General features: G+C 43.5%; 1 protein-coding gene across 8 annotated transcripts in view; it reads left to right on the top strand.

Annotated features, from left to right (window-relative positions):
* The window catches only part of LOC124135583 (microtubule-associated serine/threonine-protein kinase 2-like), a 198,662-nt gene that overhangs the window by 178,462 nt on the left and 7,379 nt on the right, over positions 1–12,821 (top strand). For 6 of the 8 annotated variants that reach the window (XM_046500950.2, XM_046500949.2, XM_046500946.2 and 3 more), the window contains 14 exons: positions 110–236; positions 514–584; positions 906–994; positions 1,403–1,577; positions 3,500–3,591; positions 3,848–3,928; positions 4,392–4,462; positions 4,891–5,007; positions 5,428–5,538; positions 6,000–6,227; positions 7,290–7,441; positions 9,441–9,682; positions 10,460–10,620; positions 11,852–12,031. In XM_046500950.2, the coding sequence (XP_046356906.2) occupies positions 110–236; positions 514–584; positions 906–994; positions 1,403–1,577; positions 3,500–3,591; positions 3,848–3,928; positions 4,392–4,462; positions 4,891–5,007; positions 5,428–5,538; positions 6,000–6,227; positions 7,290–7,441; positions 9,441–9,682; positions 10,460–10,620; positions 11,852–12,031 (1,897 nt within the window). The remainder of the gene's footprint in view (positions 1–109; positions 237–513; positions 585–905; positions 995–1,402; positions 1,578–3,499; positions 3,592–3,847; positions 3,929–4,391; positions 4,463–4,890; positions 5,008–5,427; positions 5,539–5,999; positions 6,228–7,289; positions 7,442–9,440; positions 9,683–10,459; positions 10,621–11,851; positions 12,032–12,821) is intronic. The other 2 variants (XM_046500947.2, XM_046500948.2) reach the window with 2 other exon arrangements.

The raw sequence follows: 12,821 nt of genomic DNA, 5'->3' as shown, positions 1-12,821 counted from the left end.
GAATCTTCTTTTCAATCAGACACTTGTTGGTGTGCACAAGTTGGTGTGCACAAGTGTTGGTGCTGATGTATGTCTGTATGGGTGTCTCTTATGGTCCCTCTGTGTGCAGGAGTTTGACCCGGAGGAGTTCTACATGCTGCTGGAAGCTGCAGAGGGAGAGGCCAAGCAGACCATCAAGGCAGACATCCCCCAGTACATCATCACCAAACTCGGGCTCAACAGAGACCCTCTGGAAGGTAGGAGAAACAATAGTGAACATCATGAAGATGATGATGATGATGATGATGATGATGTAGTCCTTGGTGAAATGTTAGGTCCAATATTTGTTTTTGAAAAGATATACCCAAGAAACAGTGAGAGCAGACTTTTCATTCAAATGCTGATTTCACTATAACAGTGAACACATCCTGAGCCTTTAAGGAACGTGGTTACAGTGAGATGTATATTTTCTTTCAACATTGGTCAGAGAAAATGTGCAGAATTCAAGTTGATGGTTCTGTGGCTCTGTTGCAGGTATCCGAGACGTCCCTATTGTGGATGACCACTTTGATGGCAAACTCCAAGAGGAAGATGAGGACCCTGAGGTCAGTTGTGGTGCATCTCATAAACATAGGCGGAAACTTAGAACTACTGGGTTTAAGGCCATGACTGGTGATATTGGTGTCACACTGTTTCTTGAAGCAGGATATCTACAGGACAGATATTATGGTGTCTGTGATCACTTTAATGAAGTGCCTATGAACCTTTCAGATTTTACCTTCAGATTCATTTTAGACACATTGATGTTTTATTTCATTGTGTATTTTGGTTCCAGATAGCACCTGTGTCTGTAATATTGATAAAGCCATTTTAAATACGAACTAGCTCACGACATTTGACATTACATGTTATTGTTTGTATTCCAGAGCAAAGAGATTCAGAAGCTGATGAAGCAAAAGCCTCCATGTGAAGAAGACTTTGAGACAATCAAACTCATCAGTAATGGTGCTTATGCGTAAGTAGATGAGATGCTGCTTATCTGGCAACTTCCCACACAGCTTTGTCACTCTCAAACATCTCTAGTTTCCCAGAACCTCTGAGAGGGATTAGGCTGGGGTGATAAATGCTTCAATGTGTGATCTGGGTGGATGCTTAATAAGATCAGTATGAGAACTGGAAATTGCCCTCTTTGTCTGTGACAAATTGCATTTGTTCAAATTCAGACAGCATGCAATGTTGCTCTTGCTATCAACTACTGACTTGCTCATCTAAACCTCTTTATGGAGTAGGATCCATGACAGTAATATGTTTTGATACATAAGCTAGAATTTGCTTCACATGGTAAAAATGAAAGGTAGAGGGGTAAGCAAGATGCGATCTTTTAAAATGCTGTGTTTCTGATTCTTGTACTGTTGTGTTATAGGGCTGTGTTTTTGGTGCGTCACCGAGAGAACAGGCAGAGGTTTGCCATGAAGAAGATCTGTAAACACAACCTGATGCTGAGGAACCAGATTGAGCAGGTGTTCCTGGAGAGAGACATCTTGTCCTTCACAGACAACCCATTCGTTGTCAGCATGTACTGCAGCTTTGAGACAAAGGTCAGTCCCTAAACAGTGTGTGTAGCCTTTCTCACACACTCACCAATATGATTAGTGGGTAGAGCAGAGAGAGCGGAAGGTTGGTGGGTCGATCCCCTGGGCACGTCATACAGAAAGACATTAAGATGGTACTTGTTGCACTACCCTGGCCCGCAGCATTAAGGGGATAAGAGCAGGACTGGTCGGTTTCCAATCTCATTAAAATCAAATCTTTGTTCTCGCTGCCGCTAAACAAAGATCTGAGGACATCCCATTATGGGTCACGTCAGACCGACCTTTCGCGAACTCTGACAGACCAATGGAATTACTGACAAGAAGTTGATATTAGCCAATCAGAAGGCATCTTTCTTGTGCTTTACGGAACTAATTTCAAATTGGCGACTACGCTTCGAAACATATTTTGACAAATTCTCGCTTAAAAATTTGAAACCTGAACAAAAGAACATTCTCGAATGGCTTATATATGGTCTAGATTGTATAGATTCAGTCGTTAAGCCCGTAACTATCGTTTGGAATACCCCGTTTTAAAGTTTTCGAGGCTGCATGATTAGAAATCACATTCCGACTGTCACTTTCGTGATCTGGTAAGCGACGCTCTGATTGGTCGGATAAAAGGACGTTCTGACGTGAACCCTGATGGGATGTCCTCAGATATTTGTTTAGCGGTAGCGAGAACTAAGATCTGATTTTAATGAGATTGGGTCGGTTTCATATGTCTGACTGGTGTATTCATGTTAATGCTAGGGGTGGCTGAGTCATTGGTTGAGTTGCATGCCTTGGGCACACTGGAAAATTATGATCGTGGATTTGAATGCCGGTTCGCCCTGATTATGTTTCACCACCATGCCCGCACTCGTGGGTTTCATCGAAGTGGAAATTCTGAATTCAGCATCTCTGGCAGCAAAATCCACTCACAGAAACACCTGCGTATTGTGCTTATGGAGTATTATCAGGGTACACGGGGTACATGGGTAGAATGTGTTGCCATCTCCCAATTTCTTGTCATAAGAGCTAGTAAATTAACGTGGTGTTTCCCGGGTTAGAATTGGTCCGTCAACCTTTGCTGGTTATAAATGAATCGGGTGGTCAGGCCGGCTGATGGTGTGTCATCATACCCTAACAGCCCGTATCATTGCTCATAATATCAATCACTTGATTATCTGGTCCAGATTTGATTTTTACAGACCACCATTACATAGTTAGACTATTGCTGAGTGGCATTAAACAATAAAACAAACAAGCTTATAGAGTAAGACCTACCGCCTTCACACACCAGTGATGTATATTACAGAAGCACTTGTAAATGGTACTTATAGAGTAAGACCTACCACCTTTTTGTGCTTATAGAGTAAGATCTACCGCCTTCACACACCAATGATGTTTATTACAGAAGCACTTGTAAATGGTGCTTATAGAGTAAGACCTACCGCCTTTTTGTGCTTATAGAGTAAGACCTACCGCCTTCACACACCAATGATGTTTATTACAGAAGCACTTGTAAATGGTGCTTATAGAGTAAGACCTACCACCTTTTTGTGCTTATAGAGTAAGACCTACCGCCTTCACACACCAACGATGTTTATTACAGAAGCACTTGTAAATGGTGCTTATAGAGTAAGACCTAGCACCTTTTTGTGCTTATAGAGTAAGACCTAGCACCTTCACACACCAATGATGTTTATTACAGAAGCTCTTGTAAATGGTGCTTATAGAGTAAGACCTACCACCTTTTTGTGCTTATAGAGTAAGACCTACCACCTTCTCACACCAATGATGTTTATTACAGAAGCACTTGTAAAAGGTGCTTATAAAGTAAGACCTACCACCTTCACACACCAATGATGTTTATTACAGAAGCACCTGTGTATGGTGCTTATAGAGTAAGACCTACCACCTTCTCACACAAGTGATGTTTATTACAGAAGCACCTGTGTATGGTTATGGAGTATGTTGAAGGAGGGGACTGTGCTACACTACTCAAGAACGTAGGTCCTCTGCCACTTGACCTGGCCAGGTGAGGAAACCTTTCATTTTGGAAACTGTTTCTGTCAGTTCTAGGTATCAAAAGTGAGACTCAGAACTATGCTACATTCAACTTCTTCTTTCTGAATTTTGTTTTGATTAATAGAATAAGGAAGTGCTTTGAGCTTTCCCTAGTTTCGTATGGAATTATGGTGCAATATTAATGGCATCATTATCATGATGATTATTGTTATTATTACTCTGCATTAACCAGTAAGCTCATGCTGACACTCTGCTATCTGTTCCAGGATGTATTTTGCTGAGACAGTGTTAGCCCTGGAGTACCTGCACAGCTATGGCATCGTGCACAGGGACCTCAAACCTGACAAGTAAGTCCGCTACTCACCAGCTATGGTAACCATGTTAATTTGTTCCGTGTTCCTTAAATGTTGGGTTGGTGGGGAGCCTTGTGAATAAAGCGTTTGCTCTTCATGCAGAAGTGCTGGGGTCAATTCCCCACATGCTACAATATGTGAGGCCCATTTCTAGTGTCCCCCGTCATGATGTTGCTGGAATATTGCTATAGATGGCATTAGTCCATGCTCACTCCAATGTCATATTTGATGTGCAGTGTTTCCAAAAAAAGATGTGAGCAGTGGGATAGCCTAGTGGTTAAAGCTTTCTCTCATCACGTAGAGGGCTGGGTTCTATTCCCCCCATGGGTTCAATGTGTGAAACCCATTTCTGGTGTCCCCTGCTGTGATATTGCAAAAGGCGGTGTGAAATCATACTCGCTCACTCCTAAAAGATTTCAAAGATTGAGGATGATTGAGATTCTTTCCTTTCTTGCAGCCTACTGATAAACGCTACTGGACATGTGAAACTGACAGACTTTGGGCTCTCCAAGATTGGTCTCATGAGCTGTAAGTATGATGTCATTGTGTACAGTATTTACTTGATGCGACCCGTGAAGATCCGGGTTAGAAAAGGTCCTCAGCATCCCATGCTTGCCGTAAAAGGCAACTATGCTTGTCGTAAGAGGCCACAAACAGGATCGGGTGGTCAGACTCGTGTCATCGTATCCCATTTGTGTCAATCAATGCTCATGATGTCAATTATTGGGTTGGAAATCATATGTGAACACTATTAATCAATTATACTGAATAGACTTACAGTACCTGGCACTATTGGTAAGAAACTGTACTGAGAGTAATGGTTGATTGAAGTACAAACTACATACCATTAAATCTGTAAGCTCAAAAGAATGGCAAATTCAATTTGGTCTTGATTTAATTAGGAAGGATAACACTGAGATAAGAGGAGACAACAATTCAAACATATTGTGTTTCAGTGACCACCAACCTATACGAAGGGGCCATGGATAAGGACTACAAACAGTTCAAGGACAAGCAGGTGTACGGTACACCTGAGTACATCGCCCCCGAGGTCATCCTCCGACAGGGATATGGTGAGTGGTTGTCCTGCAATGAAGAAACTGAGTGAGCCTAGATTGATGTTGCAGCTCAAGTAATAAGTTCTTAAATTAAATTGATCTCGAACTTCCCTGTGGGGATTCCTGGTTAGAACATGCTGGTCAAAAGAGGCGACAATATGGATCAGGTGGTCAGGCTCTGTGACTTGGTTTATAGCATGTTGACAGCTTGGATCATTGCTCAGAATATCAATCACTGGATTGTCTGGCCCAGACTCTTTCAAAATACAGGCTACCATCACATAGCTGGAATATTTCTGAGTGCTGTGTTAGTCAACAAACAAACTATCGAGAACTTTTATGGTATCACAATTTTTGTTGGTCAGAGTGTGCAACTGTTAGTCGAAAATACTGAGCATCTTAGACAGGATTGTAAGATCGTCCCTACTGTTGCAGGCAAGTGTGTGGACTGGTGGTCTATGGGAATTATCCTGTATGAGTTCCTGGTGGGATGTGTGCCCTTTTTCGGAGGCACTACAGAGGAACTTTTTGCACAAGTTATTCACGGTATGTATTTCTGGTAGTGAAGTTCCTTGTCCTTAGAACATTAAAAAGTCCATAGTAGCGAAAGGAATGACTTATAAGACTACTTTAATGGCCATCCTTCTCTATATGACCTTAGTGTATGTGGAATGAATATGTCAGTGTCATTCTTCTGATTATAATAGAAGATATTTTTGGAATAATTATGGCAATGATGATGAGGAAGAGGAGGCAATAAACGCATGCTCATAAGATAGTCAGAATCCTACAATCGAGTCTGCTTTATGCACAGGTTACTATTGGATATGGAAAGGGTTTTGTCGTCTTATTCAGATAATATCTTTTAGCCTGATGATAAAATCTTGATCGATGATAGTCATGACACAATTTCACAATTAAGCGACCCCTTGAATCTGAAGCTTTTAACATAGGGTCATGAGAGGACCCATTTGCCTTATTTCTAACACTGCATGGTGATTCAACAGAGGAGATTGAGTGGCCGTTGGAGGATGAGTGGCAGGGTCGGGATGATGCCAAGGACCTTATCACTCGCCTGCTGACTAACAACCCAGTGGCCAGGCTAGGAACTACAGGGGCGCAGGAGGTCAAGGAGCATCTGTTCTTCATGGGGCTCAACTGGGAGAGCCTGCTGCGACAGAAGGCGGAGTTTGTACCCCAGCTGGACGATGACGAGGACACTAGCTACTTCGACAGTGAGTTTACTTTAACCAACCTTGTGAAGGCAAGAACAGTATCATGTGGAATAGTTTCATGTGTTAGCCCTTCTAAAACAGGTTGTGTGTGCAGCCCCATACTTTTAAAGGCTGTTACAATGTTGTATGAATATTACTAAGAGGGGTAGATACAGAACCATAGCTTTAGTCAGCTGTCCATCAATACTTGTACTGAACAAGCCCTGGTATGTCCTTCAATACTTGAACTGAACCAGCCCTGGTATGTCCTTCAATACTTGTACTGAACCAGCCCTGGTATGTCCTTCAATACTTGAACTGAACCAGCCCTGGTATGTCCTTCAATACTTGTACTGAACCAGCCCTGGTATGTCCTTCAATACTTGAACTGAACCAGCCCTGGTATGTCCTTCAATACTTGTACTGAACCAGCCCTGGTATGTCCTTCAATACTTGTACTGAACCAGCCCTGGTATGTCCTTCAATACTTGTACTGAACCAGCCCTGGTATGTCCTTCAATACTTGAACTGAACAAGCCCTGGTATGTCCTTCAATACTTGAACTGAACCAGCCCTGGTATGTCCTTCAATACTTGTACTGAACCAGCCCTGGTATGTCCTTCAATACTTGAACTGAACAAGCCCTGGTATGTCCTTCAATACTTGTACTGAACCAGCCCTGGTATGTCCTTCAATACTTGAACTGAACAAGCCCTGGTATGTCCTTCAATACTTGTACTGAACCAGCCCTGGTATGTCCTTCAATACTTGAACTGAACCAGCCCTGGTAAGTCCTTCAATACTTGAACTGAACCAGCCCTGGTATGTCCTTCAATACTTGAACTGAACCAGCCCTGGTATGTCCTTCAATACTTGTACTAAACCATCCCTGGTATGTCCTTCAATACTTGTACTAAACCAGCCCTGGTATGTCCTTCAATACTTGTACTAAACCAGCCCTGGTATGTCCTTCAATACTTGTACTGAACCAGCCCTGGTATGTCCTTCAATACTTGAACTGAACCAGCCCTGGTATGTCCTTCAATACTTGTACTGAACCAGCCCTGTTTATGTGGTCCTCAGCTCGCACTGACAGGTACAACCATGAGCTGGAGGCAGAGGACACGGAGGATGATGCCGATGACCCCCTCTTCCACAGCTTCTCCTCCTGCAGCCCCCGCTACAACAAGGTCTACTCCAAGATAGACGAGCTTCATGAGGTACTTAGAGTCAAGGTCGGGGGTATTATCTCGTCAGCCTGTCTGTGTGCTGTTGTGGATGGAATGTCTGCCCCGGATGTTCTGCCCATGCATGAGGGGGTGGAATAGTCCAGTGGTTACAGCGTTTGCTTGTTTGGTCAGGTTTGATTCTCCACATCAGTGTTTCCATGCTTGGGTATGTGCCAAATATTGACTGGTTAGTTTACTTCTAGGGCTGTTGGACCATGTGTCTAGTACAAATGCTGTATGCATTCAGACTTTTAAGCAACATTTAACATTTACAGGATACATCCTCTCTGTAAGTCTTTATTTCAGAAATGGATCAGAAAAAAAATAGACACGTCTGCTTTTATTTTGGGTTTCGGGGGGGCATCATTCGTTTGATGTATCACAATTTGCTGTGCAGAGTTGCATCCCTTGGGCACACCAGATGATTATGGGTTCAAATTCTGGTTTGCCCTGATTATGTTTTAAGGTTTGTCAGCACCATATCCTTGCTCATGGTTTACAGCAAAGTGGTAAACGTCTTAGACCTACATCACTTCAGGTTTTCCTCCAACATCAAGCTGACATCAAGCTTTACCAAGCTTTTATATGGACTTTCCTCATAGGCCTTATAGTACAAGAAGATCATAATGAGCTGACATCTAATTAGGCAGTATGTGACATAATTCAAGAAGACGGCAGTGGTCTAACATTGTCAAACATATTTGAGGGAAAAACATGACTATTTGAAAAGGATGTAAATATTGTCCAAAGGGTAGTATTTAGTTACGTCCACTATTTTATTGTGAAACCAGTTTTGATGACTGTTTTAAATAAAACCACTGGATACACAGGGTTGCAATGTGTAAGTGAATTGTTGGTGTCCCCTATTGTGATATGGCTTTACATTGCTAAAACCCAACTCTCACAAGCTCTACTAACTCTCTCACTTCCAATGCATGTCTCTCTGTTGTTACTCACCCTTCCACCAACAGTTACTGACTCTCCCATAATGTAACAGTGCCGTCCACACTCCCTGTGGTAACTCCCATCACAGTCTTTGTAGTGATATGGTTGCTTTGCCAAACAGATTCCCGATAATGCCATCTGTGTTTGTAGCATTCTGTGGAGGTTATTGTAGTTACAAGCAGCATAATGGTAAATGGTACCACGTCTCGCTGATTTGCGTGTATGGGCATGCCAGAATCATATCATCATGAGTTTGAATCGTAGATTAGCCCAATAATTTGTCTGTTGACCATTTGGGCTTTCCCTCCTATGTTTCTTGCAAGACATAACTGAAATACTGTTCAAACTCATCTCATTGATAAGATTTCTTGGGATCCAGGCTCTGAATAGGTCCGGGGGGCACGGGTGGCTCAGTCGTCTAAGGCGCCGCGATTCGCTGTGCAGAGTTGCGTCCCCTGGACACGCCAGAAACCTATGATTGTGGGTTCGAATCCCGGTTCGCCCCGATTATGTTTCTAGGTTTGTCAGCACCATACCCGTGCTCGTGGGTTTCACCGAAGTGGTAAACGTCTAAGACCTGCATCACTTCGGGCTTTCCTCCCACATTAAGCTGACACGCCGTGATATAACTGGAATACTGTTAAAAGCGGCGTTAAACCAATCTCACTCACTCACTCACTCTGAATAGGTCCCCAGCAGCCTATGCTGGTCGTAAGAGGCAACCAAATGGATTGGATGGTCAGACTTGGTGACAGGTTGATAGTGTGCCCATATACCCCCACGGTGTGGATCGTTGCTTACAACATCGATCACTGGATTGTCTCCTCCAGATTTGATCATTTACAATCCACTGTCATAGAGCTGGAATATTGCTGAGTGCGACGGTAACAAAAAAAACAAAAACAAGAAGGTTCTTTAGTCAACAAGTTGTGCAATTTAAGAATAGATAGGCTATATGGTTCTCTTATGAATTTCTCCTGGAACAAGAAGAGGTTTTGAGTTTGTAATTTTAGGTCAGCTTGAAAACAGTTTGCAACAAATTATTTCCTGTACTCTTCAGGACCCTAACGAGAGAGACAGGCGCCGTCACTCCAGTGCTGACGACTTCCGTACACGAGTGTTGGAGAAGAGAGCTTTGGAGAGGAAGGACTCCAATCAATCAGAAAGCTCTGAGGGATCCATTGAAGTCAGGAACGCCTTCAGGAAGGATAGCACAGACAGGCAGTCAGACACGACAGACTCCCGGACCGATGCCAGTACCATCAAAATGGATGAAGATGTCTTCAGTGTTTCCGAAATCAGGTAATCATTCAACACACGATCGTAACCTTTCTAGTAAACAGACTGTTGACACGGACTAAACTTATGTGCCGGCGTAATCGAAGCTTCGCTTTGGCATGAAAAGGCAGTGCATTTCAGACCCATTGCTCGTCAGTCCAACCTTCAAGGATGAATTTAAGACCTAAACGTTTGTCAATAGGCCTTAAATCTAGCAAGCATGGTTGCAGCTCAGATACTTACATGGGCTTACAGTAGTCATACAGCTGTGTTTGGTTTGTGCAGGTGGGCCCAGCCCCATCATGTACAGCAGACACCCCTGTGAGCTGGTCAAACTAACTCATCTGTGTGGGTTCCAATCCTGGATGGGACTCCACCCCAAAATGTACGAGAATCTGTACTTTGCAAAGAAAGTGATATCCCAAATATAACATTTGTTACATTTGACCACATTCTAAATGGCATTGTGTATTCACATCTGTTTGTACTAGTGGAAGGTCAGTGGTTCTATCCCGGCCGCGTCATGCCAAAAGATATTAAAATGTAGTACTTGTTGTTGCTTTGCCTGCACTCAGTCCGAAGGGGATAATGTGTCTGAGTGGGCAATTTTGAACCAACACAGCACTTTTCCTTGCATACTGAGGAGGTTAAGTTAAACAGGTTCTCCAACACTGTCATTACAGTAGCACAGATAGGCATCAGTACGTTAGACTGTTTACATTTGGATCTTTTTTGAAGCACTTGTGCAAGCAAAACAAAATGACTGTAGAATGGTATCAATATTGCTGTGTTGATTTCCAGCATCCCTCGTTCCCGTGACAACACCAGCATCTCAGACTCCTCTCAGACAGACAGTGACTCGTGTGGGTCCCCGCTCGTCACGAGATCAAAGCCTTCAATCAAAAACATCATTCCCCGCCTTGCCATTTCGTCGGAGGAGGAGAGGTCATGTGGCTCCAAAGGTCAGTGGTAAAAATAGTCATGGGTTAAACTAATGGATTAAACTTGGGGCAATATGTGAAGGTATGTATCAGCATGATGTTGAATGACTGTGAGATGTTAATTTTTGCTCAATACTGGGTGGGGGGACGGGTGCCCCAGTTGTCTAAGGCGCCGTGATTCACTGTGCAGAGTTGCGTCTCTAGGACACGCCAGAAACCTATGATTGTGGGTTCGAGTCCCGGTTCGACCCGATTATGTTGCTAGGTTTGTCAGCACCATACCTGTGCTTGTGGGTTTCACCGAAGTGGTTAACATCTGAGACCTGCATCCCTTCAGGCTTTCCTCCCACATTAAGCTGACACGCCATGATATAACTGGACAACTTTTAAAAGCGGCGTTAAATCCCACTCCCTCGCTCACTCAATACTGGGGCTGGGATGAGGTCAAATTATTTACCCAGCTACCCAACCCCCTATTATCCGGACCCTACCCGGGTACCAGTTGAAAACCTCTGAAGCGTTGGGTAGAAATAGTCTGGTTGAGAATTGTTTAACCGGAACCCTAGCAATAAGTATTTAGAGACACATATGAAACGATCTTATCATTCGTTCACTGAATTTTACTGTAGCTTTGTCTTTGTTCAAACATATACAAGTTAGGAATGTGCATTGTCAGAAAGAAATGTGAACGTTAGTGACTCGTAGTGTGACCATGGAGTTATCGATAATATTTGTCGATAAATAATATATCATGTGATGAACCACGGGTCTGGGTCGTCCTGTGGGTACCCGGTTCGTACGTACCACCCAACATGAGTATCCAAATTACGCATCCCAACCCTTCTCAGTAGTAGGATTCTGAACAAAAGTCATGTTTATTTTATAGAGGTGAGACATGGATCAGGTGGTCATTGCAAGTCAATGTATCAAAATTGCGTGGATCGATGGTCATGATGTCAATCACTGGAATTCCTTTGAATTTTGCTAAATACCCAAAAATTATCCCTATTTGGAACAAAATAACGAATGTTTGCAATTTGAATGCCATGGGCATCATGTTCGGAATCCTAGATAAATCACTGTGCAATGAAGCAATGACCGAATTTGAGTATTTAAAGGACACTGTTTTATAGCTGCAATATAGGAGCACCATAGTCTTTCACAGTTCTTCTTTCCCAACCCAAACACCAACCCCAACCCCACCCTGCAGTTGTCCTCACACAATGTTAATATTCCTGCATCTGTTGTGTAGAGCTGTCACCGGTGGATGAGGCAAAGGAGAAGGTGGAGGATATCGAGAGGAAGAAACCGTCAGCAGGGACGTCGGCATCGGCGTCAGCGTCAGTATCAGGGGAGAAGTGTGGCATGCAGAAGTCAGCGTCCGCAACTGCTCTCACTCTGCTTATACATTCAGGAGGTAGGTGCTGGCAAAGTGAGTGCTACTTATTTCCCTTGTTTAGTAGTTGCAATTATGTCAGTGTTCTAGTAGGAGTTAGTAGCTGCGTTATGTTTTTGTATCCTGTGCTCTCACACATTCACACACTCTCTCACACCACACACTGAAAGATGACATGCACACACACACACTGTCACATCACACACACTGAGACATGACATGCACACACACACACTGTCACATCACACACACTGAGACATGACATGCACACACACACTCTCATCACACACACTGAGACATGACATGCACACACACACACTCTCGCACATCACACACTGAGACATGACATGCACACACACACACACTGTCACATCACACACTGAGACATGACATGCACACACACACACACTGTCACATCACACACACTGAGACATGACATGCACACACACACACTGTCACATCACACACTGAGACATGACATGCACACACACACAGTCACATCACACACACTGAGACATGACATGCACACACACACACACACTGTCACATCACACACTGAGACATGACATGCACACACACACACTGTCACATCACACACACTGAGACATGACATGCACACACACACACACTGTCACATCACACACTGAGACATGACATGCACACACACACACTGTCACATCACACACACTGAGACATGACATGCACACACACACACACTGTCACATCACACACTGAGACATGACATGCACACACACACACACACTGTCACATCACACACTGAGACATGACATGCACACACACACACACTCTCTCACACCACACACTG

The sequence above is a fragment of the Haliotis rufescens genome, unplaced genomic scaffold (genome assembly GCF_023055435.1).
Source record: "Haliotis rufescens isolate VD_foot unplaced genomic scaffold, xgHalRufe1.0.p SCAF_2, whole genome shotgun sequence".
Lineage (NCBI taxonomy): Eukaryota > Metazoa > Mollusca > Gastropoda > Lepetellida > Haliotidae > Haliotis > Haliotis rufescens.
This window is presented reverse-complemented; position numbering and strand designations above follow the sequence as displayed.